The sequence below is a fragment of the Cebus imitator genome, unplaced genomic scaffold (assembly GCF_001604975.1).
Source record: "Cebus imitator isolate Cc_AM_T3 unplaced genomic scaffold, Cebus_imitator-1.0 Scaffold334, whole genome shotgun sequence".
Classification (NCBI taxonomy): domain Eukaryota; kingdom Metazoa; phylum Chordata; class Mammalia; order Primates; family Cebidae; genus Cebus; species Cebus imitator.
The window spans coordinates 160,175-186,683 of NW_016107649.1; the positions used below are offsets into that span (position 1 = coordinate 160,175).

At 41.0% G+C, this 26,509-nt stretch overlaps 1 protein-coding gene and 1 long non-coding RNA gene across 8 annotated transcripts in view; one reads left to right on the forward strand and one right to left on the reverse strand.

Moving 5' to 3' along the window:
* The window catches only part of RUNX2 (RUNX family transcription factor 2), a 224,224-nt gene that overhangs the window by 95,875 nt on the left and 101,840 nt on the right, over positions 1 to 26,509 (forward strand). For 6 of the 7 annotated variants that reach the window (XM_017505118.2, XM_017505116.2, XM_017505119.2 and 3 more), the window contains 3 exons: positions 1,729 to 2,087; positions 10,984 to 11,140; positions 17,078 to 17,182. In XM_017505118.2, coding sequence (XP_017360607.1) covers positions 1,729 to 2,087; positions 10,984 to 11,140; positions 17,078 to 17,182 — 621 coding nt within the window. Of the gene's footprint in view, positions 1 to 1,237; positions 2,088 to 10,983; positions 11,141 to 17,077; positions 17,183 to 26,509 lie in introns of those variants that run through there. The other variant, XM_017505120.2, reaches the window with a different exon arrangement.
* LOC119467809 lies at positions 209 to 1,056 on the reverse strand. The gene is made up of 2 exons (XR_005196429.1): positions 967 to 1,056; positions 209 to 783 (listed from the first exon to the last, which is right to left on the reverse strand). It is a non-coding gene; the product is annotated as an uncharacterized LOC119467809 (long non-coding RNA).

A 26,509-nucleotide genomic window follows, 5' to 3' on the forward strand; every position in this document is an offset into this window, starting at 1 on the left:
CGCCTTAGCCAGAGTCGTGTCTATATAAACCACAAAAACCTAATCATTAGAAATCCCAGCCTCCAAAAACCACATTTTAGGTAAAAAGTGCCGCTTTTTTTTTCCCGCGCTCCTTCATCCTCTCGACCACAACTTTTTGGGGGATCCAAAGTCGCTTTTTAAACCCACACTAGGAAATAAATACATAAAATAAACAGCCACGGAAACATTTTGAATTTTTTAGTTTGTATTTTTAATTTTTTCCCGGGAGCGGTGGGGAAGACAGACACGAAGCTTAGTCTTAGATGTAAAATAGACTTAATAAAAGATTTAAATTCATAGAAAACGGCCGATGCTTTCCCCCAGCGAAGATTTTTCAACTTATTTTAATCACCAAGCTGACAGTTTTTCAGTCCCCCCCAAAAAAACCCAAAAAACCCAACTCCTTCTTGTTCTCTGGGAATAAGAAGATTGAATATATAAGAAAAAAGAAATGTCCAGCTATGTACTTGAGTTCCTAAAAACTATTTTGACTAGTTCTCCCCCCACCGCCCTCATTTTTTGTGTCACTTAAAACAAAAAACACCCAAACCCTGCAAAATCTTTTTCCCCTGGGAGCCTCTCCGACAGAGGTGGGGGTTGGGGGTGGGAGGGTGAAGAGTGCTGAGAAGTCAGCCCAGACGCTCAAGAATTTTCCTTCCTCCTCTCCTGAAGTTACAGCGAAAAATAGCGACAGTCAGATCAGCCGGGAGCTCTCTGGTGTCTCGGCTTTAGTCTCTTCCGACCAAGAGGGGGTTCCTTGTCCTAGGGGTGGGGAGAGCAAGAGGACGCTACCAGGCGAGATTGCCCCTAGACTGGGGCCGCCTCTCGGCTTCCAAAGCTGCACAAGGCGCTGGGGGCTCCTTCCCGCGGCCGGCTGGCGGCGGCAGCGGCTGCGATTCGCAGGCTAGAGATCCGTTGCCCCGAGATTCGCTGCCCACGACTTACCTCTTGGCACCTTGAAGCGCGAGGGACAGGGGAGCTTTGCAAATTGCAGGAGGGAGTGGATGCAAGGAGGTGGCGGTGAGAGGGCGAGAAGAAAAGAAGGGAAAGGAAGGAGCCCAGCTGGGGAGCCGAGCTGGCAGCAGCCGCGGGAGGAATCTGAGCGTGCAGCAGGCGCGGGGGGAGCGGCGGCCGCCGCGGAGGAGGCGGCGGCGCGGGAGGGCGGAGGCGCGGCCGCCTGCAGCTGGGTAGCAGCGCGCGGCGCGGCGCGGAGCGGCGCGGCGGTGGCGGGCAGCGCGCGGCAATGCTGGCCAGGGGGCTGGACTGCTGAACCAACACCGCTTCACCACCGGACTCGAACTGGGAGGGGGCGCCAGCGCACCCAGGACGCGGTGCCCCAAGGGACCCCACTCCAAGCTGCAAACTCAAGTCCCCCTCCTCCCCGGGCCAAACACACCCCCGCGCCCGTTCGCAGCTGCCACCCCGGGTGTTCCATAGGCTCCGGCAAAGATCTGCGTCTCCCGGGTCTCCCTAACCCGCCAGCCCGACTGCGCCGCATCGCCAGACTTTGTTGGCCCATCAGACTCCGCCCGGCAGTCGGCCTCATCAAACTTGATTTCTCATCTCCTCAGCCCCATCACCTCCATCCTCTTTTCCCCCGTCTCGCCTCCACCCCCCCAATTTCCTCCTTGCCCCTCATTTCCACCCTCCTCCCCCTCCCCCGGCCACTTCGCTAACTTGTGGCTGTTGTGATGCGTATTCCCGTAGATCCGAGCACCAGCCGGCGCTTCAGCCCCCCCTCCAGCAGCCTGCAGCCCGGCAAAATGAGCGACGTGAGCCCGGTGGTGGCTGCGCAACAGCAGCAGCAACAGCAGCAGCAGCAACAGCAGCAGCAGCAGCAACAGCAGCAGCAGCAGGAGGCGGCGGCGGCAGCGGCGGCGGCTGCGGCGGCTGCGGCAGCAGCAGCTGCAGTGCCCCGGTTGCGGCCGCCGCACGACAACCGCACCATGGTGGAGATCATCGCCGACCACCCGGCCGAGCTCGTTCGCACCGACAGCCCCAACTTCCTGTGCTCGGTGCTGCCCTCGCACTGGCGCTGCAACAAGACCCTGCCCGTGGCCTTCAAGGTAAGAGGCTACGCCGCCCCCCGCCCCCGGCCGGGAGCCGCGGAACCTGCCCGCCGGTGTCTTCCTGCCCACGGGGCTGGGCCCCGGACGTCCTCCAAGACCGCCTGCCTTGGCGACTCTGACCCCAGAAACCCCCGGCTGGGCCTCTCCCTCCGGATGCCTTGGCGGGCTTGGGCCGCAGTCCCTCCGCGCAAATCCCTCCCTCGCCCACCTGTGCCCATGGCCACCCCGACTTCAGCCCCCGTCCCCCAGACCCGCTCATTACCCCTCATGCCTCATGCCCGGCCTCCGTTCTCACCCACTCCTTGGCGCCGTCTCCCTTTCCCCCAGGATCCCCAAGGTGCCCACTCTCTCACTGCTAGTGGACTTGCTCCACCCCGCCCCTTTCCCGGGGGCGAGGATCCCCGACACTGTCCCCCGGGGCTCCCGCGTCCTCCTCCCCGGACATCCCAGCCTGGCCGCATTGCGGGCTGCGCATGCCGCCTCTCTTTGGGGCTCCGCGCGCTCCCACCCGCTTCCCTTCCAGCCAAACGACCCTCCGCTGGTCTCGGTGACCGCTTCCCCGACCCGCAGAGCTTAGCGGTCCTGGCCCCTCCCGGGCTCCGGGGCCGGGATTCGCGGGGTGCCGGAGCCCCGCAGTAGTGCCCGGGGCTGGGCGTGGGGTGCTGACTGAGGCGCGCCGGCTGCACTACCCAAGCCCAGGAAGGTCCGGGACAAGCCGAGGGTCTCCAGAGGAGGGGTGTCAGGACGGGGGCGCTTGCTCTGTTCGCTGACCTACGCCGGATCCCGTTACCGGGAGGAAGGCGGGGCCGCCGAAGCGTCCGCGCGCCCCGGAGCGGGGGAGTTCAGGGGGCCTGGGGCTGAACCCTCGAGTGCTGGGAGGCTCGGGCCAGGGGAGGGGGCGGGAGCTCGGGCCGCTTCTTCCAGCCGGGACCAAGCTCTGCGCCTCGCCCGGCCAGGGAGGGATGAGGGAAACCTGTGGAACAACTTCGGTTCGCCCAGCTTGAAAACGGAGGTGAAATTTTGCATTTTTGCTTTATTATTATTATTAAAGGACTTAAATTTAAAAGGTCCCTCCTGCTTCTGAAAGGTGGTGAGAGGCTCCTGCCGATGGCCTGAGCACGGAGTGAGCTCGGAGGCTTGAGAGAGGCCGCTGCGCGTCCCGCGGACTCTAGTGCCTGCCCGGCCCGTTAGTTTGCGAGTGGGTGGCAGCCGCGGGAGTCGCAGTCAGGTGCTCTACAGGTTGAGGATTTAGGATCTGGAGCCTCTCACAGTAGCCCGATGGGCCTCCATAACTTGATCCGGATTTCCCGGGGCAACCCTCTCCAACTGGGAGACGCCGAACCCCCAGGGCCCAGCGCACACTGGGTTGATGGGGAGTCGGGTTCCCGGGCTGTCCACAAACGCAGGACTGTACCCACCGCAAGACGTCAGGGATGCAGGGGGCGGTAAGCCAGACGTGGAGATGAGCACTCTCAAAAAGGTGCCTTGGGCCATTTCTAACCTCTGAACTTGAGTAGGTGGGCCTGGGTCCCCTGGGTTCTGAGGTCTGTGGAGAGTAGGGCACGAAAGGCCTTGGGGGAGGTGAAAAAACAAACAAAAAAAGTTGGGGGGGAGATCAGTCCAGTTTCTCCACTGGGGACCTTGGAGCCAAACTCCCACGGGCCACTGACAATTCCCAGTTGTTGATCACCCCCACCCCAGGCACCAATTCAGATTCCGTGTGTGGGTGGGATGGAAAGAAAGAGGAGTCCAGGTCAATTAGAGCTGATTATCTCGCTAGGTCTGATATCAGAACAGAAATCAGAATGAATTGTTATGGAAAGGGGATGTTGCATTCTGGGGCAAGTTTCATTTTGCAGTTGGCTCAAGAAATTTTTTTTTTTAACCGTCACATTTCTCTTTTTATAAACCACCCATTTTGTAGGTTAATGTTTGGTAACTTGAAATAGGAAAAGCTCAGAATACATGTGAACTGTAGAAATTTAAATTTCCACACAAGAGATATCTTTTACAATGTCCATTGTCTGAGGGCCCAGAATTTTTAAATTAGCCTTATATGAGAATGGAAATTTGTTTTCACCAACACCCCTCCAATCCTCCAAACCAAAAGCCACCTAAGACCCCAGACCTGGATGAAAGCAGCAAAAAATACAAATAAGTAGGTATTGTGTCTGCATAATGCCACAAATCAGAATATGTGAAAATATAAGAATAGATGCTTACATTTTTAAAGATATTTAGATCCTTGATGTTCCATATACCATTCTGCTAAACATATTTAAGGTCTATCTTGAAATATCCTCTTCTATTTATGCTACTGAATTGATTTGAACATGAGCATTTTGGATGGAAAGAATGTCTTTTTGCAATTTAGCTTGAGCTAGTCTCAGATATTTTGGTTGTCATTTAAGATTTTTTCATTACCACCCTTTAAAAATTATTTTGAAAATACATTTTGTTCTTTGTTATTAATCAACTTGTGAATTACAGAATACATTTTTTTGTTATCTTAAGCAGTAGACAGACTGTAGATAACAAGACCATATTTAATCAAATATTTTAATTTATATCAATTGAATAATGAATTGAGTTAACCTAAATCCTGACTGTCAATGTCTCTCTACCTCCACATCTGTGTTAAACAGAATTCAAAACGTGGGTGATAGCTAAGATCTACTCAGTATAGAAGTTTTGTCTCTCTGTTGAAAAGAAATGTATGGATGTTTGGAACATCCAGATTGTGACAGCCTCTCTTTATCCTACTTTTGGAATAAAAGCCTGAGAGCACTAGACTTTCTACACTCTTGCAATATAATCAAATACATCTGCAATGAAGAAATAATATGAAGAAGTCTCCGTTTTAAAAGTGGTGACAGCAATTTGGCAGTGATATTTAGAGCTATGTAAAAAATAAATTATAGTGGTTGTCAGGTAGATAGCAGATAGGTAAATGCATTTAAACACACACAAAACTTATTTGTTGTGAAGTCTGGTATTCAAATTAATACAATATTTATTGAGCCCGTATTTTGTATCTGTGGCACTGAGCTTGACACTGCAGAGAATCAGAAATGAATTAAATAGACTGTTTTGAAATGTCAATTTAAACTAGTATTTAAACACGATATTGGCAATGTATTGAATTAAGAATGTATTAGCGTTCATCTACTCTTGTTTTGGGATTATATAACATTTATTTATTTTTACATGTAAAAATGCAAAAACAACTAGTATACTTTTCATAAAGTTGTTTATTAACATTGTATTTTTAACAAAGTTCTGCAGTTTTGAAATGTTTGGTCCCCCCAGGTGTCAAGGAAACGGAAATAAATATTTTTAACATTTTCAGGTGTATCTCACTGAAACCTTAAAATAGTTAAGACATACTATTAGAGGATTCCAGACCCTTTCTATCCTAGATAATTCTGGTGAGAAAGAAGTAATTTGCAAATTCAGCTCATTAGCTGATGGTCAGGTAGTAGTGGAGAGAACATGTCAACTCTCCATCCGGTAGCACCCTTTTAGTTAGGGGTCTGTCAGCATTTCCACCGTGAAGCCTGGTGTTCAGGGTTCATAACTTAGTTGCCTTAAATAGCTTCAAGCTGAAACACTATGCAGAAATTTTAAGTCCAGATGTACATTTTAAAACTAAAAGTAGTGCAAGCCTATTCTGCTGTTTTAAGTTAGAGAACACTGGACTATATATATTTATCAGTATCATATGTTTTCCTGGCAGTGTTAAAGAAATAAAACACATTTTTAGATATATAATCTGGCACTCATAGTTAATTCTGTATTTTTAATAATACCTTTCAGTGCATGTCAAAAGGAGGGGTTTCAAAATGACAGAGCAATTTCTGTTTGACAATAATTTTTCGACATCACTAGCCATTTTTCTCTCTCTGAAAACAAATATGCAACTAATAAATACTTGATACGTGAGTAGTATTTTTCTTACATAGTTAATGATCAGATTTTATATTTATATTTTTTGAATCTAATTGTATCTAAACAAAGGAAAATAGGTTATTAAGCCTGTTAAATCCTTATTAACCTTAATATAAATTATCAGGCAAAATTATGTAAAACAATAGATTTCAAGTTGCATGAAGACAGACACATTTTTGTGTTATGCCTTTCAGTGAAAAAAAACTTATTTAAAGTTAAATATTTCGGCACTGAATATATAAACTTCCTAGTATGGCAGTTGGAACAAATAATTTCAGGTGGAAAATAAATACTTAAAAAATTTTTAGAACACTTGTATTAAATATTTGAAAATAGGTATGGTAGATATCTTTAATTATTTTTTCCCCTTTGGCATTATGGGTTGTATCCCTTCAAAATTCCAAAATATCTATTGTTAGATGATCTAAACCACCTTGATACATGGCCCACAAGTTGCTACTTTAAATTGAAATAATTTTTATCAAAATTTCCCTTTGACATGCATTTTTTAAAATTATGAAATGATATGCTGTGTTTTTCTTCTCTATAATTCAATGGGTTTTTCCTAAATTCTAGGATAAATTCAAAACATTAACTGTAGTATTGGTTGAAATGTTTTGATACTGTGCTTAAAGTTATCCTTAAATAGTTATGATGGGAATAACATTTTTGCTTTTTGCAATTAGATTCACTTCTCTTTTTATTGCAAAGGAAGATCTGATCAGATTTTATCTTGAAAAATAATTATATTTCAATTATACCACAAGTATAATGTCCCAAATTATGCTGACCTATAAGAGTATTTGATTAGTTAAGACTAGACTTCTGTCCATGAAAATGTCATGGGCAATTTTAATTTCCATATAAAAAGACGAGAGAAACTGTTTTAAGGGTTTGAGTTAATTCTCCATTCCTCTTCTTTTAGTGATTCACAGATTTAGTCATAAGGAGCCTCATACAAAATTTCAATAGCATTACTGCAGTTAAATATCCTTTTGCTTTATTTTGTGCAAACCACATATCATGGGATTTAAATGCTGGTTATAGTGTGGTGCGCTAAATAAAGGAACGTCTTTCACTATTCTGAAACGTCAGGACAGAAAACTTCTCCTTTTCTCATGAAGTTTCTTGAATTTGTAGATTTTATATTTTAAAAGCACCTAGAAATGTAATTGTTAAGATTTCATCGCAAATTATTCTTTGCAGAGGAGTACTTTCGTATTGGGTAGAATGGAAGTAAACCTTAACTTGTGCTTACTCCTAACTAGTTAAAGAGTGAGTTTTGACTGCGCCTTACCCCTTAAAATGTTTTTCCATTGCTTGGTTTTGGTACAGATGAAATGTGTAAAAATTTTTTGATTCTTTTGGTTTTCTTTTAGATAAACACAGTTGAGAATCTCCAAGGGAAACTTTTTAGTTTCAGAGATCTACTTAAAGAAAAAACTTCTCAAACATATAATTATATTTCTTATTGATATAAAGTCAAATATAGTACTTCCCCCAACTCCCAGCCTTTTTCTCCCCTCAGGAAAACATTGGGCAATGTGATTTGGTAGAGTGAATAGCAGAAAAAAACCAGTATATTTAGCCATCAAACTAGAGTTCAGCCTTAGCAGGAAAGATTGTCGCTACATAGCATTAGTAATTTTTTCAGGCCTTGCTCTAAGCCTCATAGAAGAGTCACACAACTTGTGATTATTTATTTGTTTTGTAAAATGTGATATGTATAACATACCCATGTTGAATATGGTCAGTATTAACTGCTTAAGCACAGTAAAATGGATTTATGTATTTCACTCTTAGGAATCTTTTCTTTCATATTTTCCCATATTGAATCAATTTGCCATTTCTTCTAACTAAAAAAAATCCATTATGTTAAAAATATGCAGTAAAATAATAATGTCCTAGAGCTCTTGAAAACCTTTATATTGGGCAGGATTGCTTTATTTTTTTTCTGAAATGTAGCCAGACTCAAGTTAAATCCACCAGCAGTCATCCTGTATCTCTCAACAACACCAAAGAACATCTCAGGACATGAAGTGAAGAAGTACATATTCAGTTGAATCCTTTAAGGATGCTTATAAGTAAAAGCCTATGTTTAGCAGACAGCAGATTTGGAAGAGAACACTGTGTTACCCTCCTCATCTTACAAAAAGCACATCATTATAATTACACTCTATACTTACATGGTATCTTCTACATTTTGCATACTTTCCAATTTGTATTGGAAAACTGTGGTTCCTGGAGATGAAGTTATTTGTGTGAAGTCATGGCAGATATGTAGCAGAAGTGGGGAAAAAGTGGAGCCTCTTGATTTTAGTGTATTCATTCTCTTCTAAACAGTACAACTTTTCTCCTGCCTTTATTAATATGCTTACTGGGTCCATATTTACTTTGACATAGAAAGCCACACAGCAGGTGTTAAAACACAATATGCCGAGTGTATAAAATGTCAAACATTCAGATGAATCCTGGCAAATGTAGTCAATTATTGCAGTATTTTCAAATGTTCACATTTTTGGCATGGTGAATTTGAAAAATTGAAAAGCATATTGCATCCATCAGGAGTATAGTATTACCTGTATTCAGTAGCCACTTGAGGTACGAGATGAACTATGCAGGGAGGAAGTCTTGTTCTCAAGGGATATTACTTTTGACTCAGGAGACTCCCGGGAAAGGGGCGGCAGCATGGTTCCTGCTTCTCTGGGATGAAAACGTTGTCAGAAAATGAGTTTGGAGCAAGGGCACATTGCTGTTAGCAAGGGGTGCTGACTCAACATCAACTGGCCTTCTTAGAGTTTTAGCTGGTAGCCCCACAGACTTCTGTCTCTGCAAAGTGGGGCTCTTTATGGAGATCTTTCATTTATTTCAAAAATATTTATCTGGCTGGGTGCAGTGGCTCACACCTGTAATCCCAGCACTTTTGGAGTCTGAGGTGGGCAGATCACCTGAGGTCAGGAGTTCAAAACCAGCATGGCCAACATGGTGAAATGCTGTCTCTACTAAAAATACAAAAACTAGCTGGATGTGGTGGTGGATGTCTGTAATTCCAGGTACTCAGGAGGCTGGGGCAGGAGAATCACTTGAACCTGGGAGGTGGAGGTTGCAGTAAGCTGAGATTACGCCACTGCATTCCAGCCTGGGTGACAGAGCGAGACTCTGTCTTATATATGTCTTAAAAAAAGCATATATATATTAAACACTTACCATGTGCTGGACACTGTTTTGGGAGCAGGGTAATAAGTATAAACAAGACAGATGAGATGAAGGCCCTTCTCTAGTGTAGTTTCCAAACTAATATAATCTGGACTCCTGGAGTGAGTCCCTCAGCTTTGGACTGGTATATTTAAAGCAGCCATAGACCATTAATATTAATATATGTACATTGAAATGAAGATCGCTTGAGTACAGTGGGATGCTGTGGAAAGTGGGGCCTGTAATTTAAGGAAAGCTTTATTGATTTTTGAACTGAATAACACAGTGCTAAATGGAAGGAATGGAATTGAGAAACAGCCTAAGAAAAAAGAGTGACAAAAATATTGACAAGTTTTTTGTTTGTTTGATTGTTTTACTGGCTGCAGGAAAGGACATAGTGGAAGGAGTATTGCAGTAGGGTTCATGGATGGGGGAAACTCAGCCCTAAAATATAGGTACAGCGTCTATTATCATACTATATGAAATCTACTTTAATAAGCCAATTCTATGGGAAAATGGCATTAAACGTTTGTGCTTGTCTTATGGAAATCTTCACAAAGGAGGACTAGCACTAGAAGTAGGAAAAGATAAGTGGGATGTTTACGAGTCAGGCAAGCACACAGGGGTGTTATTGTCAGACAGTCGTGGGCTACTTTAGCTGGGGTCATTGTTGAGTTACTATGAAGGCATCTGGAAACAGAATGAGGAAGATGTGGAAATAATCTGAATATAGAGTCCTGGAAGTTAGTTGAGAGAAAGGATTGTTACCGAGGGCAGGATCTTGGCAGTGGATTAGGGGGAATATGTTTTATATATGACAGTGAAGGATCTGCACCAGTATCCCTTTACCAGGCTCTGTGTTAATCAGAGGCACACATTTGCACGTTTGCAGACCCAGGTTAAAGTGTGATCTCTAGTCTTGGAATAGAGAAAATGTTTGTTAGTTCCAAAGATGGATTAATCTAGACCTTTTCTTGATTGAGTTAATTTGCTTCAGATTACCTGTTGAAGATGAAGCAGTCAAGTAATGTCATTCCAGGAGGGCAGCTGGGACAAGACATCATAGATGTCAGGCTAAGGGTATAGATTTTTTTCTTAATATTTCTCATCAATTATTTTTACCTTCAGTTTCTTGATGACTTCCGATATCCCACTGGGTCCCACTACAGAGTGGGTATTCAGTGAATATGTATAGTGTCATTAAAAGCCGAAGTGCTAGCCCAAAGTAAGGAGATAAAGACCACACCATATCCAGGCTCTATGTAGTCAGAAACTCCAGGGTTTCACTTAAAAATCTTCTCCCATGGAGCTGACCAGACTTGCTAGTTTTTAGCCTGTGATGGGATAAGACCACACCTCAGGGCTCTCCCTGAGAGGAAGGCTGCAGACAGGTGATGCCTTGATCTGTATGATACAATCTGCAGATGGGGCATCCACTTTCCTTCTGTGGCATAATTCCCATGGACAACTTAACATGGGGATTTAATAAAAATTACACATTTTCTGTGAAGAATCCAACAACAAATGAAGAAAGTTTTTGCCTGTCTTTCAAATCAGTGGACCCTGAAACACTGGTCTGTTTGAAGTGGCATCACAACTCATACACAGATGCCTCATTCCTGTCGGCCATTACTGGGCTGGAGTAGAACACTGAGTCCTGATAAGACACATCATTTACAATGAGAATATATTCTGTTTGTAAGCCTTTCTGATGTGCCATTATTGCTGCTGTGTTTCCTGTTTTATGTAGGTGGTAGCCCTCGGAGAGGTACCAGATGGGACTGTGGTTACTGTCATGGCGGGTAATGATGAAAATTATTCTGCTGAGCTCCGGAATGCCTCTGCTGTTATGAAAAATCAAGTAGCAAGGTTCAACGATCTGAGATTTGTGGGCCGGAGTGGACGAGGTAGGTCTCTGACTTTTGATACTGATAATGGAATAAGCACATTAGGCCCCTTTGATGAAATGTAGACTAGTCTGTATACAAATCAGCACCTTCTTTTTCTAAATAGAATTACTAAAGATTTGATTTAAATACATCCAGATGAAGTTGAGTGTTTTTCTGAGTACTCAGGCCTTTTTCATTTATTTTATGATATTGAAAATTCAAACAATATTTTCAGAAAAACTAGTTTCTAATTTCACTGGGTGTGAGTATATAAGGTAGAGAAAAGGACAGTTGGAGGATCAACTTCTGAATTATGAGGAGTCAAATAACTGAGTAAATTGAGTGGCAAAGGGGAAAGAAAAATGGATATGTTGGATTAATTTCCTGATAATATCAGTTTTCATTTGAGTTGTAGCAAGGACAGCTAGCATAATGCTCTTTACTTATCACAGGTTACCTCTATACGATTTAATTTACCCTCATAATAATAATTTATTAAAAATCATGTTTTTTTAATGTAAGGCTTTTCATTTGAATAAGTGAATAATGTATTCCTTTTGTTAGAATGACTATGTAAAGTTGCCTAGACAGATGAATGATTAGTGCTCTAATATTAATAGTTCCATACTATGTAAGGATTTCTACCATCTGAATCCATATGAAAAAATTAGAGATCTTTAAAAGGATCATACATAGAAAATTATCCCTATTAGAGTTTTTGTAACTGTTTGATAAATTAGGTTAATCTTTTTAAAAAAAGTCTCTAAGGAGGCCAATATTTTGGCTTTTATTTACTTATTCTACAGAGACACTTTTACTAGTTACTCGCCTATTAGAAGCATTATGCTTATTTATTTACTTACCGAATCTATTATTTCCATTTTAAGTATTTTGATAAGAAGAGAGAAAATAGACCACTTTAGGACTGAGGTGAAATAAAGTCTTATGGCATCACTGCAACCCAGGTTTGAATAGGAAATGAGAAGCACAGCTTTTTAAACCATGTCTAATAACTGCTCTTTAGTTTGGATCAGATGTCAAATTATTACCATTGTAAAAACTTGATAAGGGAAATTCAAGCAAGGCTGTTTCCGATGAGTAGTTTTAGTTTACTTTCTAGGAACAGGGCCAAGAAGTTGTACTTTTTAACTAAAAAAAAAGATTCATGCTAATGAGATACTGTCACTGACAGGTTGTTTGAAATAAAATGAGGCTCACAGCCTCTGGTAGAATCAAAACTAAGGGGGTTATCTCTGTATCAGGTTTAGTTCACTTTCATTAAAAGAGGAAAAAAGACAAATCCTGTATCACTATTGACTGATTAGGTTTGGAGTATGTGTTTGTGTGTTCATTCTTCCTTTTTCTCATTTACTTATGCAGGTCCACTATGCAATTAAAGTTTCTCTTTTATTCTATTAAGAATGAAGAAAAATGTGAACATGATGATTTACCTGTATGCTCTGAATTGCATCTTTCTTCTTATGTAATAATACTTTCTTTTTAACTAGAGTAACGAATTTTAGTTTTTAAAGGATTGGATGCCATGCTTGATTTTACATTACAGATTCAAGCCAGTGTTTTCATTTATCTTGCTTTTGTATTATATAGATGCTGCATAGCTTTTTTCTGATCAATTTGAATAGAAGCTATGGCAAAGTGATAGTGTACTTTGTAAACCCTCAACATATTTATTTAAGAAACTTCAAAGAGAAACAAAGGGTGTGCACTGTTTTACTATATTGGCTTTCTGAGTTTTGGCTGGTTTCCCAAATAGCAATTTTTATATTTAAAAAAAAAAGACAGACTTAACTGCTTGCAGACTTTTCACGCATGGAAGATGAAGAAAGCTTCTTTTGATGAAGTGTAATTATGTCCAAACAGAGCTGACCCCCTCCCCCTATATTTCTTATGATCTTAACTGAAGAAAGTAGGATTTTTCCTTTGAAGCAGCCGGGACTTGGTGGAGGATCTGAAATGCTGCAGTCTGCTGCCAGAGGCAGGATGGAGAAATTGGTCCAGACTTGTCTTCAAAACTTAGATGGGGGGTAGGGGGAGTGGGTGGAGAGAGAAAGAAAAATTGATTTATCACTAATAATAGATTTTTATATCACTGTATTAACATTGTATGAAAGGAAACAGTAATATCAAGCTGAGATGAAGAGAAAAAAAGGACAGAAAACACTGATAACAGATCAAACTCTGAAAAAAAAAATGGGTCAGTTTTTCAGTGGCAGGAAACCCTTTAACCTGCCTTTGTACCCTTTGTACCTGACCTGCTTTATAACAGACTCTTTCCAACTTCCTCTTTGATTTTGACACTTCTACAGTTCTCTTATTAAGTCTGGATCAACATGCTGCTACCATTGTATTTTTTTTCCCGGCCTTAAATACTTCTATTTTCAGTAGTGTTACAAAAAAGCACCAAGTTCCTCAAATATTACATTTTTTTTCTTTCCACCGATAGAAACATAAACTCTCAGAAATTGAAAAACAATCTTAGATTATAAAGGAGTCATGTCATTGCTGACTTTGGCTTTATGGGTCATCTTATGACCACAACTTTTGAAAGTGCTGGAATAAAAGTAGAGCATCAATGGAACTTGCATTAAGTTAGAAGTGGCTTATGTTTTTTATTGTCTTTTCCTTTTTTTTCTCCTTAATATTTTAAAGAGAAGTGTTTAAAATGATTTTGGTCCTTAAATTGTTTTTTGGTATACTTTCTTTTTTCATCATCCATGATGAAGCCATGGATGACACAATTAGTTATCTACTGACTGCTAGCTCCCTCAATAAGAGCCTGCATTTTAAAATAAAAGCCTGCTTTTAAAAAAAATCACTTATGGAAAGTGAAAAAAGTGGATTTTTGAAAAAAAATTAATTTAAGGAAATCATGAATGCCCACATAAATATTTGACTTAGGAAGTGCATTATTATTATGGGATAAAGAACCAATTACTTAATTGGTTGGTAATTTCTGAAAGTTTCTTCAACATTGCATACATATTTCTTTTGAAGGGTCAATAAGAAGTAAAAGGAGCCTCATTTACTTTTGCTGCAGTTGTTAAGTACATCTTGATCCTCAGGGTTTGATTTTGGGAGATCATAGTTACACTTAAATACATGTTTCCTCCCCTAAACCCATCTCTTTTTTAAAAAAAGTTTTTATAGAGAACTGATTCCACTCTGAGCATTTAAATGCTTTATACTTGAAGGGTGAATTTTATATTTGGCTTTTGTTCCTGCATGTGGTGTCTCCCTCAGTTTAGGGGAAACATAGATGACTTTTCATATCTTAAGTAAGTTGTAAAGGTCTAAAGTAGAACTATTCCCAAAACTGATTTCAATAAATTTAGGGACAATCTCCTTTTCTCTCTCTCTCTCCTTTTTTTTTAATTGCGACAGAGTCTCACTCTGCGCCCAGGCTGGAGTGCAGTGGCACAATCTTGGCTCACAGCAATCTTCACCTCCTAGGTTCAAGTGATTTTCATGCCTCAGCCTCCTGAGTAGCTGGGACCATAGGCGTGTACCACCACACCCAGCTAAGTTTTGTATTTTTAGTAGAGACAGGGTTTCATCACATTGGCCAGGTTGGTGTCGAACTCCTGACCTCAGATGATCCACCCACCTCCACCTCCCCTGGTCCTGGGATTACAGACAGGAGCCACCGTGCCTGGCTGACAATCTTTCTAGCAGGTTATATTTAGAGACATTCAGGATACTTCAGATCTCTGTACATCCTTGATTTATTAAGATGAGTGCCATAGATGAAAACTGACTCTGGAACACAGCCATGGGAGCCACTGTTAAAAAGGCAATCCTGGCAGTCCATAGACCACTAATCTGACCCAAAATGGCACTTTAAAATGTTTTAGTGTAAATTAACTTTCAATCTAGAGATTCAGCTGTTTCATTTTCTGCAATCTTTCCATTGTTTTCAGGTTCTAACTTGGACCTCGTGGCTTCCTATTCAAGTTTCTGGTCTCTTTTTCTGTAGACTTTTTAGTTTTCTGTAACTAGTTTAAACTCCTGGCTGGTTTATTCTTCTGGTTAGTCTTAATGTTTATAATAAAGCCTCTCTTTGCTAACCAATTATAAATAATTTAAATTTATGTAATATCCAATATAGTCGATAAAATATGATATTTCAACGACTCTTTCGATGCTTTCATCACCCTGAGATATTGCATTAGTCCATTTATACTTACTGTTTCTTGGGCACGTAGACCTGATTGGGACACATCTAGAAATAAATTACTTATTAATTTTTTCAAGTGGCAAGTGATCAAGCCACTTAAGGAAGTGGCCAAGTGACAGACTATTTTAAAAAAAAGAGCATTAATTTTAGGGTCTGAAAAATGAGGTTCAGATCCTCATTTTTCCCATTTATTAGTTGTGTGAACTTGGGTAAATTACTAAGTCTCTTGGGGCTTCAGTCTTCTTATTTGTGAAATGGGGGTGAGAAATCTAAGAAGGGAGGATTAAATGAGATAATGTTTATGAAGTGGCACTTAATACGATTCTAATTGTTATTCACCTTTCCCTATTCAAACTGCGTCCACCCCATTCCTGGTTTTTCTTTCCTGTTTTATTCCCTTTGGCCATGAAAAAGTATAGCCAAGGAGACCTAAAACTATTTATACTCAGTAACAAATGATGTGTGTCTTAAACAGATTTTAGGAACTTAAATGGTCTAGGTTGAAAAGAAAACCCATTCACTAGACTTGACAGCCAAAGACCTGTTCTACATTAAGCCTTATATATAACCTGTTCCATATTAAGCTTTGAAAAGACTGCATTAAACTTTGCCTTGGTACATATTGTCAAAGATTTGTGTTTTGGTTTAATACTCTCAGTGTTCAGTAAAGGGCAAAAGAATCTCTGACCAAAAAAATAAAGCAAAACAAAATGAGCTTTTTAAAGGTCTGTTACAGGAGCAGACTAAATGAGTACTCTGGCCTGAGATTGCTGAATGTTTTATTGAGTCACTGTTTTACGCCCACCTCTTCCTGTCTTGTAACAGTTTGCAGTTTTGACTATCTGACATGATTAACCGTTGCAAATCTAACTGATTACAACTGTTAGTGAGTCTGTGCAACAGAGAGTGGTATCTTCTTCTGGAGAAAGAAGACATCCAAATCTGCTGCTCAACTTTTCCCTTCTTACTCATCGCTTTTAGCTCATTATTTTGAAGCATCCGATGTAATATTTCAGTGAAGCACTCCTTCTGCTAAAAGCAAAATTTGTGTTTATATTGAGAGATGTCATGTTCATTTAGCAAAACGTAAGTCACTGTCAGGGAGTTATTTCAAGATGTAACGGCAGGGATGTATGTTAGAGGAGGGGTAGGCAGGGAGGAGAAAATCTTTGTTCCAGTAATGATGAAATCATCATACCACAGGCACATTAAGGCCAGGACAGGAGACACTGGCTCCTGTTAAAATGATTCCCATAAGAACTTGCCTCTTTTATCTTCTTATTGTAGTGCAGCTAAGCAAATGAAATGCTAAAGCCATTTGAAGTAAATAACATAATCAACAATGATTTACTATTGTTCTCTCATGAGGTCATGACCTAGCCCTAAATAAAGACTTCTAAAATTGTCTGTGCTTGGACATGTTCCTGATGTTGGAGAAAACTGAAAGAAAAGGAACCTTCCTCAAGTGGACCAGGGTTTTTGTTTTCATTACAACTGTTGCTACTGAGGAGCTTTTTTGGAATTCAAGTCTTCTTGTGTAGTACTGCAATGAGGGCAATGATCTTGACACTAAGCAAGTTTGGAAATGTCCTCAAGTGGCCATCGGAGGGTTTCCAGTTTAGAAGAAGGAGTCCTGACTCTTGTCTTAGTGTCATTGCCTCCCTAGAGATGCTTATGCAGTTTGGAAATCTATGTTGCTGTGTAATCATCAGTATTGTCTTTTAATATTCACTATATATTTTCCCCTTTTCTATCTGCAGGCAAGAGTTTCACCTTGACCATAACCGTCTTCACAAATCCTCCCCAAGTAGCTACCTATCACAGAGCAATTAAAGTTACAGTGGATGGACCTCGGGAACCCAGAAGTAAGTACTCCCCTCTTTATTGAAAATGGTAATAACGTTTCCAGAGACCCTGTGAGGCATTTATTCCAAATGAGTTAGTGTTACTTTCATGTCCATTGTGTCTTTGCAGAGTTTGCTATCTGCATTTTTTATTTATTTTTTATTTTTATTTATTTATTTTTTTAAGTGAGGGACAGTTAGTCAAACTTCAGAGTTAGTAGAAAATAAAATTACGGTTTTAACCTTTGCCACATAATTGCTAAGGCCTCCGTAGCGTTGGGAAATGAGTGAATAATTATTCAGTTGGTGTTAACTATTTGCTAAGAAATTCTTCTCATTTAGTGAACATAATAGGGCATAATAGACCCAAGAGAGCTGAGGAAGAAAACAGTAAACTTAAAAATCTTGAGCTTAGTCAAAAAGCATTTGCATGTGTTTCCCATGGCCTAAGAATGTGTTTTAGCTTTTTAACTCGCCCACTCAATTCCCTTTATGAAAAGCACACTGCTTAATTACAAAGAATTTATTTGCAAATGATAACTTGCTTGATTGTTACAACACTGTTGTTTGGTCATGCTCTAGTAATTGTTATAGGTAGTTTTCTTTTAACAGATAGAGTCAAACAACCTTTAAATCCATCTTGGTTTATTTGTCTGTCTGAACATCCAGAAGGTTTCACCGGCAATCAGTTTCAGGTAGAGCACATAATCTCTTTGGGCCAATATGTATCTTCCTTCTAAATCTAAATTGAACGAGGTTTACTTCCCCCACCCCCAGCAAAAAACTAATTTGAACAAACTCAGCATAGCGGTATTTATTTAGAGATTAAAGACTATTTAATATATAAACCATGAACAATTCTGTGCCAATGGAAACATCATATAGAACTCTGCCTTTGCTGAGTGAATACATTGGAATCCTAAACACTGCATTTAGGGAGTTTAATTTGGTGTGTGGTGGAGGTATAGCTGGCAGGAGTACTTGTTCTATAGCGACCAACCTGCCCAGACCATGAGAGTGGCAAGTCTTTTCTTCCCCTAAAATGAGAGAAAAGGTCTCATAAAGTTTTGTCTCTACCCAAGTAGCATACCTTCCTAGCAGTGGGAACATATGGTGGCTCCTGTCCTTTTTGCTGCTGTCTCTTTTCACAAAGGCTGACTGCTTGCCTGAACTAGGGAGGTTTCCTGCCTCAAAAGCAAGTCTTTGAGGTTTTTGTTTTCTTCTGCTTTCATGTGTATGGCATTCTTCCAGGTTCATAATGTTGAGTCAGTGCTGGCCCTGTCTGTTCGGTTTGGGAATGTCCTGTTAGGTGATTGCTGTACACATGTGTGTAAGCCCCAAGTCTCTAGTCCTAAGGGCTAGTGGTTATGCAGTGCAGGTGAATAGAACAGAGCAGAGCAGCTTTGCCTGGGTTGGGGCTTTGCCTGCCTTTTCTGGATGGCTATAAGTTGCGGATGATGCCTTACGATGGAAGATACCCTCTAACTTTTGGTCAGACTGGCCCCTGAATTCCTGAAAAGGCAGGACGTCCATTTTAGTCATGCACAAAGCAGGATACTTGGTTTTTGACATGTAGCACCACTAATGCTTATCTTTTAAAGATGTTTCCTGCTGATCTCAGCTGTTTTTCTCAGTTCTTGGAAAAACGGTGTGTGTGTGTGTGTGTGTGTGCATGTGTGCGCGCGCGTGAGAGAGAGAGAGAGTGTTTGTGTGTATACATGCACACAAGAGTTGATGCTCAAAAGTTGATGGTTGGAAGAGGAAACAGGGAAGTATAGGTGCTGCCGTGTTCTGAACAATACAACCATAAGTGAGAAGGCAGGGGTAGCTTTGGGAAAGTCACTTCTGTTTCAAGTGTGGATAGCAGTACCTCATTGCAGAGAGGTTTTTGGCCAAATTAGTCAATAGACTCACTGCCTTGTAAAGGCAGAGAAGTGCTCTGAAAGCAATGAGAGTTAGGAGTAGAGGGGCCAGGTGGTATATGTGGGAGCTGAGTGCAGGCTTTGGGTGGTGCCCAGGGTGGGCGGTGGAAGCAGATACAGATCTGGAAGTGGTAGACCACCTGCCCTAGATAAGCCTGAGTAACATGTCTTATGAACTGAAAATATCTGTGAAAATGTTGGGTCGTTTTCCCCATATCATGAGGTGACTTCACAAAGTCAGTGTCTGGAGAGGAGAGGTCTGCTTGCAGCGACAGCTGAATCCTACAACCTGGACTCTGCTGGATTATTTGTTTCCTCCCTGCTCTTGGCCGTCCTGGGCATTGAATATTTGTAGCATATCACTCTTCTCAATATTGTTCTTTAATTTTGACACTCCCAGGTGTTGGAAATGCACAAGGTTTCCAATTTTCTTAAACAGTGAGTACAATAGGAGTTTGATTCATTGGTGCATCTAATGTTAAATGGGAGATCCTCTAGAACACAAATCGGCAAACATTTTCTGTAGTTTGCCAGACAGCAAATCCTTTAGAGTCTGGGGGCCGTATGGTGGTCTCTCTTACCAGCACTCAACTCTGCCATTGTAGCTCAAAAGCAGCAAGCAAATACATAAATTCATAGTCATGGCTACACAGGTTGAGTATTCCTTATCCAAAATGTTTGGGACCAGAGATGTTTTGAATTTCAATTTAAAAAAAATTTTTGAAATATTTGCATATATAATGAGATATCTTGGGGATGAGAGCCAATCTAAACATTCATGTATGTTTCATATACACCTTGTGCACATAGCTTGAAGATAATTTTATACAATATTTAAGTAATTTTGTGCATGAAACAAAGTTTGTGTTATGTACTTATGTGTGGAATTTTCCACTTGTGGCATCACGTTTGGTACTCAAAAACTTTCAGATTTTGGAGCATTTCGGATTTGCAGATTAGGGATACTCAACGTGTATTCCACTAACATTTTACTTATAAAAACAAGTGGTGGGCCAAATTGTAGTTTATCAAGCCTTGCTTATTCAAAGTGGCTTATTTTATTGATCCTTAACAGAGAAGGGCTTTAGTAAAAGCCCTTTCCTGCGTGGGTGGGGGGTAGGGGAACAATTTATAGAATTGTTTAGCCTCCTCTACCCCCAAATTATAATTCCTTAATTAGCGGTTATTAGTCATAAAAGTAGTATACTTCTGTTTATTACTTATAGTGGTTTGAAGGAGTTGAGGATTTTGTACTATTGGTTCTTGATGGAATTTTACTCCTTCCTCTAAAGATCTGAATATATATTGAAAAGGCTGCTTCTGGTAGCTCAGCTGTTTGAACAAGGACAAGTTCTGGGTTAACTTGATTGGGTCGTTATGTCAGACTGCTTGGATCGAAATCCCAGCTCCACTACTTATTAACTGTATGGAGGTAGGCAAATTACCTAACTTCTCTTTGCCTTGGGTTTCTCATGTTTTTAAGTGAGAATGATAATAATACCATCCTCATCAGTTGCTGCAAGAATGTTAAATGTTTTATTGTATGTAAAATGGGTAGCACAGTGACTGTCACGCAGTAAGTGTACATTAAGTGTCAGCTATTATTACATCGATTTCTTCAGTGTCAGAGGTTTGCTGTAGAGTTTTGCTTATGGTAGGCTGCTAGAAAACAGAAACCAGCTATACATTCTCTCCTCTGGTATATTACTTTATTCCCCCTGCAGATGGCTTTACTAATTTTGCTCATTGGTAAATGACACTAATAAGTATAGTAAATTGTGCCTGAGCAGATATTCATGCTGCCCAGGGAAAGCTGTGCACAATTAATGATAAATTTAATTTATTTGCAACAAAGTCCAAGAGCGGATGCTATGGTACTAGTACCCCACTCTGAGGCCTTGCCTATCAACACATCTGCCAAGACTTGCTTTTCACTCAAAAATCCGAAAGGTTTCATCCTCCTGTGTTTTCTGTCTCTGGCAGCTGAACCAGTGCTGTCACATCACAAACAACTTCTTTTCTTAATATACACATCTGGCGTTGGCAGTTGGACTAACTTCATAAGAGCACATGATCATCACTCATTACAAGATTAAAAAGTACCCTATGGCATCATTGATGTTTTTTAACTTTGATCTTTTGCAGTTGTGATTCATCTCGGTTATAAAACTTCCCTTTAAAGGAACATAGCCGATGACTTATTAGAACCTTCATCTTAAGTAGCGTAAACATGAAAATGGTGCACATCTTTACAAAATGCCATTTATTTTCTTTGCCAGCTTATCATTTTAAGACATGACATCATACTTAAGATCCCAAATTTGTAAGTCTTGTGTTTAGGCAAGGCATTTTGACCTTCTGTTGGCAAGCTAGCGCTGAAGAACAACTTTCAGCCAGAGAAGTGGTGTAGCAGGAGCAGCAGTAGTAATGCATTTAGATACCTAACTCTTTTAAACATCAGTTTCTATTAGGATCCCTTGTTCCCATCTGTGCACTTGGTTACAACTCCAGTCTGATTTAAATAATTTCTACAGGAATGTGAAACTTGGTTAGCAACATCACATTCTATAGGAGTGGTTCAGAGTTAGGGAGGGGGACTGATGGAAAAAGGTATTATTCGTTGTGCAGAGGATGGAAAAAACAAAATCACCTTACACAGAATACTTTGGATTCTCTTGCTGTATTTTCAGTTGTCTATTGCTAAATAACAAACTATCTTCAAATACAATGGCTTAAAATAATACCCAGTTTATTATTTTCCATGATTTTGTGGGTTGATTGGGGTTCATTTGGATGGTTTTTCTATTGGTCAGGCTTGGGGTCCATCAGGTAGCTGCAGTCAGAAGGTGGCTGGTGCTGAAACATCCTGGATGCTTCATTTATGTGTCTGATGCTTTGGTGGGATGGCTGGATGGTTGAGCTCGGCTGGAGTTATAGTTGTGAGTCACTACACTCAGGGGTGTTGGGCCTTCTTAAGGATTAGGCTCACAACTGGCATGAATTGCTTCCTCTGCATTCTATTGGTAAAGCAAGACACAGGTGCAGCCTGGATTTAAGGGAATAAACCCCAATGGTATGAATGTTGGGGGCTGTGGTTCATTGGAACACCAATGTTGTCAACTTACATAAGTGCTTAGCTGGCAGTTGTCACAACAGGAGAAATAATTTTTTCTAGGTGCTCTCTTGTGTAAGGACTCTTGGCTTTTTCAATCTAGGGGACATTCAAAGAAAGTGACTCTAAGTTTACTAGTCTAATGGTAGCGTCATTCTGAATTGAACAAATTTGGTAAATATCAGATGAATTAGTGGTGGGTATTCCCTTGTGGTGCTTGGTATTGGCAGATCAGTACTCAAATGAGAAGAACATTAAGTGTTTGAACACAGAGAAGTATGAGCCTTACCTGGCAACATGACAAGTCTTTGTCAGAAATACCTTATGAATCCTCAGATGGTTAAGATTAGAATTTTATCTATTTATTTAAAAAAATTTTTTTCAAAATGGAATGGTACGATCTCAATCTTGGCCCACTGCAACCTCCGTCTCCCAAGTTCAAGCTATTCTCCTGCCTCAGCCTCTCAAATAGCTGAAATTACAGGTGTGTACCACCACACCCGGCTAATTTTTGTATTTTTACTAGAGGCGGGATTTTGCCGTATTGGCCAGCTGGTCTCGAACTCCTGACTTCAGGTGATCTGCCTGACTTAGCCTCCCAAAGTGCTGGGATTACAGGTGTGAGCAACCATGCCCAGCCACGATTAGAGGATTTATACTTTATATCATCTAACTTTGAAATTCTTGCTTGCTGCCACCCTTGCAAACCTACTGCCTGATACATGTGAGTGGGTTTCTAAAAATTTTTGTGGTATTGCATCTCAGGTAAGTAAACTATATTTACTCTCAAGGAGAGACCAAAGCTGTGAACTGTGTACTTCCTGCCAGGGCACTAGCAGTCACCACTGATCAGCCAGCCACCTGTCTCAACCTGGGAGAAAGGAGAAGCTCTGCCTTTTTTCCTCCAGTGATCTTGCTCCTTTCTTGCTGGCTCAGAGTACATTGCTGCAACATTTCTCTACTTGGATCTGTGTGTGACCTTCAGTAAGGTTCTGGTGCTTACTTAGGTGAATGAGAAGTTATCTGGAAGTATAGGGCACTGTTGGTATTTCTAGCCTTGCCTAGTATTCTGCTTCACTCAGCTTGTTCGGCTTAGGCTCTGCAGCTAAACTATTTTCTTTTCCTGTTTGCTCATTCTCACCTGTGCCCAATTCATCAACAAATCTGTAATTGTTTAGAGAAGTTTCATTTCTCCATATTTTTGAGGCATGTCCCATTGCAGAAGTTTTACCTTAACAAACTTGAGTTAACAGACTTAACAAAATAGGTGGTCCAGGCAAGACATCATCTCATTTTTCTCATGCAGTTCCACCTAGTTCTGAGACTGCTTTCCAACCTGGAGGTGGAGAGAGTGGAGGGGCTGACGTTTTCTCTTCCTCATTCCAGCTGATGTCAGTGGCGCATTTCTCTCTCTCTCTCTCTCTTTTTTTTTTGAGTTGGAGTCTCAGTTTGTTGCCAGGCTGGAGTGCAGCGGCATGATCTCACCTCACTGCAACCTCCGCCTTCTGGGTTCAAGCGGCTCTTCTGCCTTAGCTTCACAAGTAGCTGAGAGTACAGGCGTGTACCACCACGCCGGGCTAACTTTGTATTTTTAATGGAGATGTGGTTTCACCATGTTGGCCAGGATGGTTTCGATCTTTTGACCTTGTGATCCACCACCTCAGCCTCCCAAAGTGCTGGAATTATAGGATTGAACCACTGCACCCGGCCAGCTCTCTTTTATTATCTATTACTTTTCATCCTAGTTGGGCGAAGGGATAGGCTTTTTATGCCAAAGACCGGCCCGTGTTCTTTGCTTATTTACCAAAGGAGGATGCTTTTTTTTTTTTTTTTTCTGAGATGGAGTCTTGCTCTGTCTTTCAGGCTGGAGTACAATCGTGGGATCTCGGTTCACTGCAACCTCTGCCTCCCTGGTTCAAGTGATTCTCTGGCCTCAGGCTCCTGAGTAGCTGGGATTATAGGCATATGCTACCACACTTGGCTAATTTTTTGTATTTTTAGTAGAGACAGGATTTTGCCATGTTGACCAGGCTGGGCTCAAACCCCTGACCTCGTGATTTGCCCGCCTCGGCCCCCCAAAGTGCCAGAATTACAGGCATGAGCCACTGTGCCCTGCCCAGGAGGATGCTTATTTAGATATTGGTTACATGCGAAAGAAGGTGGGGGGACACGTAAAATGTGTTGGATAGAGGGACAGCAGATAAATTTTTGAACGTTATTTGATTCTTCCGGACACAGTTTTTGCATTCACACCCCTGCTGCCTGTGAAGACAATTTGAAAAACCTTGATAGGCTTTGAGCCATGCTCCAGATGCCACAGGCCTGGGTTTTAGTCCCTAGTGCAAAGCATTAGTAGAGAAGCCCTTAACTTCCTGACTTTCAGACTTTCCCCCGGGTTCTTCACTGTCTCTGAAGTGCCCAAAGAATAGAATTTATGGGTAAATGCCATGTTTTGATATTTACAAGTTGGCAAATATAAGCAGCAATTTGATTGTCATAGATATTCATCACTTGGCTACTAGGATATAAAACATTGTAGAAAATCTTTTACTTAAGAGATTAATAACAGTAAAAAAACTCCACTGTTCTCTGTTTTCCCTTCTTCAAGAAGGATGGGGGGCGGGGGGACGGGTCAGAAGCGCTGGTGGAGGTTATGTCTGGTGGTTGGTGGAATGTGCTCTTGAGAAGACCAGTTTTAAATATCTTTCAGTCCTTTTTTTTTCTTTTTTTTGTTGACTGGCTGTCAGGAGCTGGGAATATAGCCAAGAAGGAAATGACACATCGAGAGGCATTTTGTGTTGTGCAACATTCTGTGGAACTGATGCAAGGATATATGGCCTGTTTACACATTCCTTTGCTCGCAGACTGCATGGCAGTAATTTAATTCAGCAGCACATGGCATGCTGCAGCAAGGAGCTACGGCCTTAACATCCTTTCATGGCAAATTATCACAGCCGTTAAAACATGCTCATGTCCCTCCTTTGCACTCTTCCCTGGCTTCCCAGCTATGAATGTGCGTTCTCATTGTATTGGACTTGTGTTAACAAGGCACTGCAGCTTTCACAGCAAGAGCACATTTTCCACATGTGTATGTTCCAGTAGATATGTTTATTTCTAACTAAATATAGCATGGCAAGTTTTCAAGTGATATGTGTCCTAAAAACGGATACATGCTTGATCCAAATGTGTCAGTAGTTTGTATCTTGGTGTAAGTCAGAAATCATTCATTCTGAAAAGTGTTAGGGACTTGAGATAAAGAGGTTTTCTTCCTTCCCCTCCTTTTTTTTTCCATCTCATTTATTTTTTATAAAAATGACTTTTTCTTCTCAAGAAAGATAATTTCTGATAGATCACTGAAATACTCCGTTCACGTCTATTTTGTTTGTGCCATGACAATTTCTTCAAGGAAGACTAGACCAGTGAATAGCCTATTTTTAAAAACAGCAGGGAAAGAAAGATTTGTTGTATTGCTTTTCCTATTCTGCTTGCCCCTACCTAGCATTTTTATAGGATATATTTATGATGTCAACTGAAGTACATCTTTGGGCACATAAAATCTTAAAAGTTTTTATTTAGGCAGGTATAAAAAAATTGCTCTAGTTTTTCAAGTAACTTTTGGAAATTAAGAAAAGGCATAAAAACCATTTAGGTCTAAAATATTAATTCAAGATCCTATGTAACAGTTAAAATGAAAGACTGTGTTTGTAAGTAGCAAAGGAAGGGCTCCAGTTCTCAATTTCTCTGCTACTGTGCACTGGTGGTGAAAATCTGTTTTTCAGAAGACCAAAACCCTTCATTGAAATTTAGGATTAAGGCTTAAACCCAAGCACCCCTAGAAAAGGTAACTCAGACTTAAATTCTTATTAGAATAAAAACAAGTGATATAGACTCCTCTTTTGGGAAGTGGGTTTTGGAAGATAAGGGGAGAGTGGTTAGTGAAGTCTTGGGTACTAGAACGTAATCAGGGAGTGGCAGAGTGCAGCAGGCAGGACCTTTGCTGGCCTTGAGGACAGTAGTTGCCAACTTCAGACATCACAATTTTGCTGCAGTTCAGCTGTAGCAATGAGGACTCCTGATGCTTTTCAGTTCTAATATACTATTAAGAGTGCAAGATTTTGTTATTTAAAGGTAAGAGTTTTGGGATTCTGTATTTCCATATTTCTCTCTTTTGCGAATGTTTTCCTTTCAGAGTATCCCTTTTCTGTTGTTCTAGATACATGCTAGCTTTCCTACTCTACTGGTTTGCAGATGATCATTTAGTGTGTTTCCTTTATTTTCGTATTATCTTTACCATCTTTTTTTTTTTTTTTTTTT